General features: G+C 32.8%; 1 protein-coding gene across 1 annotated transcript; it reads left to right on the top strand.

Annotated features, from left to right (window-relative positions):
- The first annotated feature begins 1,010 nt into the window (after window positions 1-1,010).
- Window positions 1,011-2,729, top strand: LOC144558210 (homeobox Hox-B3-like protein). The gene is made up of 2 exons (XM_078306993.1): window positions 1,011-1,339; window positions 1,847-2,729. Exons 1-2 carry the CDS (start codon window positions 1,106-1,108, stop codon window positions 2,591-2,593), a joined length of 981 nt encoding a protein of 326 aa, XP_078163119.1. The 5' UTR covers window positions 1,011-1,105; the 3' UTR covers window positions 2,594-2,729.
- The last annotated feature ends 5,987 nt before the right edge of the window (window positions 2,730-8,716 follow it).

Genomic DNA, 8,716 nt, shown 5'->3' with positions numbered 1-8,716 from the left:
CGAATAATTCGCAAATTTTACGAATTTTTCCTAAATTTTACTAATTATTGACGAATTTTTTCCAGATTTTTTTTTGCTCTCTTGTAGAACTGAGATATATGATTATTATAGTTCTGAATCATTTGCGAATTATACTCAAATTATTTCCGAATCACAAATTTTTAACCTCACCGAACTAAACCCGAATAATTCATTTGTTACTATGTTACCAACAACACATCTTTGCTTACAATATGCTGCAAGAGCATATCTCAAACTCTCAGCCAATTATTATTCATTCGCTTTTATTATATTCATGATAAATTGAAAGATCATAATTTAATTTTTTTTTCACTTTTGAAGTCTCAAATATCACCTCAATTAAGGTGTACGGTAAACATGCAATTTTCCTACAGCTTTTAATTTATCTCATAAGTTTATTCTATTCTGCGACAAAAAAAATAATGAAAAAGTATACGAGGCAGAAAATTAGTAAAAAAAATTAAAATAATAAAAAACTAGATTAAATAAAATTGTATCAAATATTAGAATATATATTATATGAAACAAAACTTACCATTAGTTGTTGGTTATAAAATATAAAAAAAAAAATATTAGATGAAACGATACATACTGCTGCCGTTCAATTATAAGTAAGATTTTTTTTAAGTGTTACCGTCCCAATAAGCATGAAACACCTAATAAAAATAGAAGGTTAATTAGCAGGCACTTGAGCCTTTTTATGTACAACCTATAGTTAAAATTTAATTAAACTTTAGAAATGTAACAACTTTTCTTTAATTATTAATTTTTTTTGTCAGTTTACTTTATTATAAATGGGGAAAAAAAAAACTGCACTAAATTTATTGCTCAGGAGATCGCCTAAAACGCATGATCAAATGACAACGATTCTTTAAGATTCATAAGAGAAGCTCCATTTTGTGAAAAAAAAAAAAACATGACGGTACATATGCAAAATTCCATACTTCTAATTCTAAACCATATTAATGTCTTGTGGTAGGCGCGGAGAGCATCCTCATTTCTTTCATATAATTTCACACCTATAAACCCTTTCCCCAATTACATAAGTCCCATACTTGAATTCTCAACTCAACAGGAGAAGGCCATGGAGATTAGTTGTGCAGAGATGGGGGAGGTTCTTCACAGAGGAAGGCTGTATGATAGATACAGTGAGAAGAGAGAAACCAAGCTGAGAGAGGAGTGGTTTCTCCGGATGGAACAGAAGGAAGCAGAGATGCGGGCCCTGTGGGACCGCTTTGATAGAGCAAGAGCCCCAAGCTCTCATCAGGAGATATCGCGGCTTTCGGATGCTCAATCAGATACACATAACAGGCAAAAGGTTGGTTTACATCAATATCTTTTGATTCTTTTCTAATTGTTATCAGGTCATGAGTTGAAACCAAATATTAGCTAGGCAGCATGATAATAGGAGGAGACAAAGAAAAAACAGTCAGATTATTAGTGTTTCTCGTGTTTTATAATTATAACTTCTATTTCCAAGAGTTAAAAGGATAAGCAAATGGCACCGTACCTGATCAACTTGGTACCGATCGATCTCTAGGGAGTCCAGACCTCAAGGCTTACTAGAATTTTTAATCATGTTTGCAAGGTACCAGCTAGTTAATTAAATCACTAGTTAATACTGACTAAAGTACTGTTAGTAACAAAATTATTTACCAGAATTAAATATTAATCAATCACTGAACATCCTGATCCACCATGGATGCTACCAGTATACATGCACCAGTAGAAATTGGGGATGGACCATCTGATACATGCTTTTGGACTGAGGTATAGGTAGAGAACCTTAATTTTTGCTAAAATTGAATTTTATCTCTGTAACTAGATGACAAAATCAATTCAAGGCGAGAAAAAGAACAAAACCGCTGCTCTGAGAAACAGTAGCATGAAGAAAAGTACTTTGGATGTCACTACTTTCTCTATGCCTCTTACAACAAAGGAAAATAGAGCACCAACCTCGAATGATCGCCTTAACTTATCAAGCTCTACGTCTTCTACAAGGAGCTTATCTCGAAGCAGAACCATTACCGGAGAAGAAAAGAAAAGCAAGCCAGTACAGTCGCATCACCGGCGAAACACCCTAGCGGGTCCCGCTGAGTTTAAGGGCTTAGAATTGGACAAGAATTCTTATCCCGATAGTTCTAACCTGAGAAAGAACCACATTTCAAAGTCATTTCTCAAGAAAGGAAGTGGCATCGGACCCGGTTCTGGTGCAGCTATAGCAAAGCAGAGAAACAGCATAGATAGTGAACAAAGGGATACAGACTACAGCTTTGTAAGCGGTAACTCGAGCTCAAGCCAGGAATCACTGAATGAATTCTTGGTACCTAGTGGTACTTCTTTGACTTCTAGTGGATCAGAGTCGGCCGATCACTGTTCGAGTAAGGAGGACAGAGAGGCCATTGATGTCGTTAGAGAAAGAAAGAAATGGGGTGTACCAGAAAAACCCCTGGTGTTCTCTGGTGAGTCACAGAAGGATGGCACAAGAGGTTTAAAGAAATTGTTTTTGAATATTGTAGGGAAGACAAAAATTAGAGAGAGCTCTGTGCATGCCTCAAGTGCTGTTAAATAAAAAAATAAACAGAATCCGAGCCAAGTTCATCTTCTCTATATTTTTTAAGGTAAATGCGATCCCAAGTAGAGTCTTGAAATCCAACCGTTGTTTCAATTCATGTCATGGTTTTATTATTAGGTCCTCAATTTTATGTGGTTTGTAGAGGATTTATGTTGCCGCTGTTGTACATGTTGAGAAAAATGAAATGTAGACTGTTAGTGGATCAAATTGTTTTGACCTCTTAGAAATGCTATTCATGATTAAAAAAAAAAAATTGTTTTCCCTTTTCAAATTATCCTCGTACCTTCCTCAAAAAAAAAAAAAAAAAAACTCCTCTAAGAATCTTAAGAAACTAGGATTTGGTTAATTATCAACAATCAGTCACTCTTTTGTAGGCCCAATTCAACCCAACTTTCGGCCCATTATTGGACTGCTCATGCCCTCAGGTCTGTAATTAATAATTATGTATGCGGCTTTAATTCCATAAGCAAACCATCACAGCTGTTGACCTGAAAATGAAACAGAGATTTGAGTTAAGGTGTGTTCTAACCTTCTTTTCTTGGGAGTTAGGCTGCAGATTTAGATTATTATTGTTATCATTAAACGTTTCTATATGCAGATAATAGAGAAAATTACTAAGGAGGTATCCTTTGACAGTTAATTATGTTTATAATTTTGATATCATAAATATTAATTTCAAATTTTAAATCTAATATTATAGACATAATCGATATTGTGTATATACCTATAAAAAAATAATGAGATCTGTTGCTTAATTAATAAAAAAAATCATTTTAATTGAGTTTTGCTCAAATATGTCTTGTCTTACCTGTACATTTCTTTATTTAATTCATAAATACAAATTTTCTTTAATAATACATCTGCATGTATTATACCGTTTATACACTATATATTCACTAGCCGTATTTATCTAAAAAATCACATCTTTAAACATTATATACCTCCGGTTTATACACCATTAGTGGCCTTTCTTCCAAAAGGATCCTGTCAATCAACTGGTCATCAAAACTTGCTCAAGTTAATTTATTCATGTCAATTCCAGATTCCATGTCCCCATCCATTTTATCAAGATCCTCTTCAACAATTAGAGAGTCGTTACCTTGCAAAATAAATCTGGCAAACCATCTAGATTACAGTGCTCTGTCTGACTGCCCACGGGCCTTCCCCTCAAAAAAAAAAAAAAAAAAAAAAATGCTGTCTGACTCTCATAAGAGCACACAAAAGAGGAAAGAGGAGGTTCAAACCCAAAATCAAAAAGAATATTTCTGACCCTCAAAGGCCTATTAATAGCAGGCCCAGCCTGAAACCCATATATTTTTCCATCGTCCCTGGCAAATAAGAGAGATTCATGTCAAAGGCGCTTGTCTAAGGCCCGTAAGGACGTTACAATAACGGGTCCAACTTTTCTGTTACTGCCTTTCACATTGGAAATTGGATTAAATTTACCAAAAAAGAAACAATAGAAATTGGATTGATTGAAGCCTTGAAGGTGCTGCACCGCCCTACGGGACTTTTATGATCTAAGCGCATTTGACCCGCCGTCGCTGTCATGGACCACGTAAGCGGGAGCGATTTATTGTGGTTTCCAATCCTATGGTCTCCTTTTGGTATTTTGCTTGATATCCTGACAGTGGGGCCCACTCGTTCTTTTAAGTTTTAACATACAATTCCATTTTCTTAATAAAGAAAAGTAAAACATTTTGAGGAAAGATTGTGTTAGTGACAACTGACAAGCCGTACTTGAATGCATGTTTACATGCACATGCACAACATATTTGAATATGTTTGTGATCAGTTAAATTAATATTGTCCTCGAACAATTTGTGACATATTGCTTGTTTAGTAAACTAATTATAATTTAATATTCTATTTTACAAGTCAAACTGTGCTCAAATTATTCCTTACATCAAAATAGTCGATTTAAGCCATTCAATGTGCTTAAGATATGAAAAATTAGTAGCAGTAATTTTTTTTTTTAAATTCAGTAGTTTTTTTTTAGGATTTTAAAAGGGTGGATCTAAAATAATAAGAAAATTAAATTGTTTAGATATGAAATAGGGTCCTATTAAAAATCTAAAATACACAGTTAATAATTACAACAATAGTAGAATTGAATAACCTACAAGATTTTGATATTTACAACAAATTAATTAACTTGGATGGATCTATTGAAATTGATCGTGCATAATTTGAATCATTTATATATTTAGCAGAAATATGAATATTTGTACAAAAGCTTATCTCTATCGACTATTTTTTATAAGTTTCTAGGAACATAGGCACAGACTTTTTTCAATAGAAATATAAATTATGAGTTATTAAAAACCATAATTATTATTTAAAATTTTTTTATGTGCGATGGTCATCAATAAAAGACAGTGTTTTAAAATGCAGTTGTGTTCATGCATGCGAAAGGAGTGGCATATCGCACATGCGGCATGCGGTCACATATGCATATTTGTATGCAGTTTTACTATGTTTTGTTAAATAAATATGGTTAAAATAAAACTAATTTATATCTAAAGACTTGTTTAGTCTAGTAGTTTGTGCTCTTTACTATATTATAAAGGTTATAGATTCTAATCTCCTCCATCGCAAAATAATTTTTAGATTTTTTTCAAGTCCGCATGAACCATATATGTGCCCGTATATTCAAAACCGTATGAACTTTACTGCATGAGATTATGTATGCAGAAAACTATTGCACAAGCATATGCGGCTGCATTTTAGAACACTATAAAAAGAACACTCTTTTATGAATACAAGACTCAAATTTTGAATTCCTCTTCAAATTTGCTTAAAATAAATTAAACTTATATTAAACTATAATATAATAATACACAAAACAAATAGCATAATATTGATAAAATACCAAAAAATAGTAGCAACTCAATTGCAATACGAGGAGGTCATTAAAAATAAAAAACCATGGAGACCGAGTCCGACACAGCAGATCACGCCATCATCCCATAATAAATTCAACAAATACACGTGCAACTTTCGGCCGTAATTCTCGCCGTTACCCAGTGGACCCCACAGTGGAACCTGACAGGATTGACTGACTGGTCCATCGGACTGTTACTAGGCCCCACCTTTGCTTTCTCTTTTGCTTGAGCTTGCACGCCAGCCTTATGCTCTGCTGACGTTACTGGATAAGATTAGCCCAGCCCAACCAAGCCTTAAATTCCATTTAAAAACCGAAAGCTTTTGGAACATGTACCCGTACAATGAGTTCCGATTTTCTCAAGTAATCCAAAATTTCGAGTTTCAATTCGAAACATAATCTGCTGTGGCACGAATATTAAAGTGATCTGTAAATTATTAAAATGGATCTGAATTGATCTGGATTCTGATCAGACCATCTAGACTGAAACTTAAAATTTGAGTTATTTTAGGAGAATCGGGATCCAGTGCAATCACAGTTGAACTGCGGCCTGCGGCCTACCTGATGGATGGAACGATTATGCATCAGAACCATTTAAACATAGATAAAAAAATTTCACAAAAAAACAAATCAATGGTTGCAACTTGCAAAGATGTTGGGAATAAGCAAATCTTACATTAAAAAACATGTCCCAAAAGAACAAACAATAGTACTGACAAGCTTGTCATAAATAGAAGCAAATAGAGAGTCACAGATGCATTAATATTTGCAGAGGTTAAATTTATGGTATGATGGGTAAGTTTATATATCGCTAAATTTAATGTCATTTTACAACAACGGAGAATTTATGAAGTATGATATTTTGAAAATTTAATGTTTGGTTGTTTGGTTGTTTGGTTGTTTGTTTGTTTGTTCGGTCTATTAACTCATTCAACTGTTACAACATCAACATACATAAGAGGTCCTTCCTGGCCCACCCTAATGCCTACTGAGATCTGGCCTGGGATACTAATGCTATTCATGCTTAGTTTGCAGACAAAATACATGTCATATTGCGATTTAATGCATTTAGCTGTGGACCAACAAAAAAACATATGTATAGAGAAGATGAGCTATGTTGGATTTACATTTCCACTCTTCCCAAGCATTAGCAGCAATAGCTCTGATTATTAGCACTAGGAATTGGGGATAAGACGTTTCTGTTTGAACATTTTCTATTATTGACCCTTGGTTTGCTAGTGCCTATTAATGGGTCTGCAAACAAATCAAATTGAATCGAACTTACTTTAGTTTGAGTTTGAATAAGATTCGAATCGAACTAATTTGATTTGTTTCAGAACGAATTAATTTCGAATTGAATTAATTACAAACTACAAATTTTTTTTAATCGAAGTCAATCGAATTACTAACTACAAAAAATTTTGGCAGCCCTAGTTATACAGGTAGCTTATGCATTAGTTTTCTTCTCGTGGAACAAAATTCACACGGTTTTCTTTTACCTTTCACGAATTCGCACTGATGGATTATGGACTAACTTAAGAATCCCTTACCTTTTACGCTGCTGGATTGATTAAAATCACGACATAGACCTAGTCAAATGAAACTTATTTCATTGTTAATATGTTACGTTGTTGAAACATTTTCCTATTATAAGTTACTATTATATTAACAATTTTGAGTTTTGATATAAGTTTGGTTTCTGTATTATTAAAGATTGATTGTTGAAACCATTAGTTGCATTATTTGAGATTCGAACATAAATAGTTTGCGAATCAATTTCAAACGAATTATACCTCATTTGAGTTTGATTTGCATAAGATTCGAACCAAACTGGTTGATTTGTTTTAAAACGAACTAATTTCGAATCGAATTAATTGCTAACTCTTTCGAATCAAACTCAAATCGAATTACGAACTACAAATTTTTTATGCAGCCTTAAATGGGGTGCCTACGGGATATATATATATATATATATGTATATATATAAAATACAGTATTCCCAAAAAAAAAGTCCTATGCATTGCTTGGATATCACCTTAACTACTGTGTCAATGATACCTTTTAGTTGTTTATCCTACACATACCGTATTTGATAAGGCTTTCCCAGATAAATATGGGTAATGTTTTATTTTTATTAGCTTATTGGGTATGGATATAGATGATTTTTTTTTTCATTAGCTAAACGGAAAAGGGCAAAGGTAAAGACTACTTTGTACCCGTCACCTTACAGGGTAATTATATAAAATAAAATTATAAGATAATGCTTGAGTTATAATCATTGTGGTAAAAAAAATTGTGTGATAATTTCATATGATAATGTTGACAATAATTAGTGATGTACCTGTTATTTAGTGTATGTTTTACGTTATAAGAAAAATATAAACAATTTAGTTTTGTTTGCATTTTTTGTTACTTAGTAAAATAATTGAATTTGTCTGAAGATATATTAGTGTTTTTAAATTCTCTTGCTTTATTACAAAAACAATTTAGTTGAAATTTATTGCACAATTATTTTTTTATTAATAGTAATGTGATTTATGTAAAATGAATGAGTTTTGATATTATATTTGTAAAGTATAATAAATTTAATTATTATAATAGTATTATTCATTTTTCATCCGTTACTCGATAATTTTAACATGTAAGAATAAGATATATGTTGGTAAGATTAATATTTAATGGGTGATAATAAATATGAGTAAAGTCAATTATTAGTAAGTATGAATATGAAAATACTTTCAATTTAACATTAATCTCAAACTTTGTAACAGAAACCCTAATTAAATAATTATATAATATGTTGATCTTTAATAATTCATGGTCAAATATATTACATGATATTAAATGAGTTCATATGAAGGAGAGGTCAATAATTAGATGTAACCGAGGTGACATTTTATATAGAGTCTCTGACAACATAGCCTCTCGAAGACTCGAACGACATGGTTAGTGCGATTTGACCATCTGGCTGTTAACTTTGGAGAAGGCACACGATCTAATTTCAACAGATGAGAAATAAACATGTAAAAGCGTGGCCTTTTGCATAGACAAGATAAGACTACCATTGCTCGATCGGGCCTGAGAATTGGTGAAGTGGCGTGTGGGCTTATATGGTAGATAGATTAGCAGATGGGCCCTCCATCTCTGCCATATTCCCATAATCGTTGCAATATGGTAACATGGTATTGGTGGGGAACGGAATCATTAATGAATCAGAGAGGTGGGATTCTGTGGCA

Source organism: Carex rostrata, chromosome 8, assembly GCF_964058835.1.
Source record: "Carex rostrata chromosome 8, lpCarRost1.2, whole genome shotgun sequence".
Classification (NCBI taxonomy): Eukaryota; Viridiplantae; Streptophyta; class Magnoliopsida; order Poales; family Cyperaceae; genus Carex; species Carex rostrata.
The sequence above is the reverse complement of the archived record's forward strand: the minus strand, read 5'-3'. Positions and strand labels throughout refer to the sequence as shown.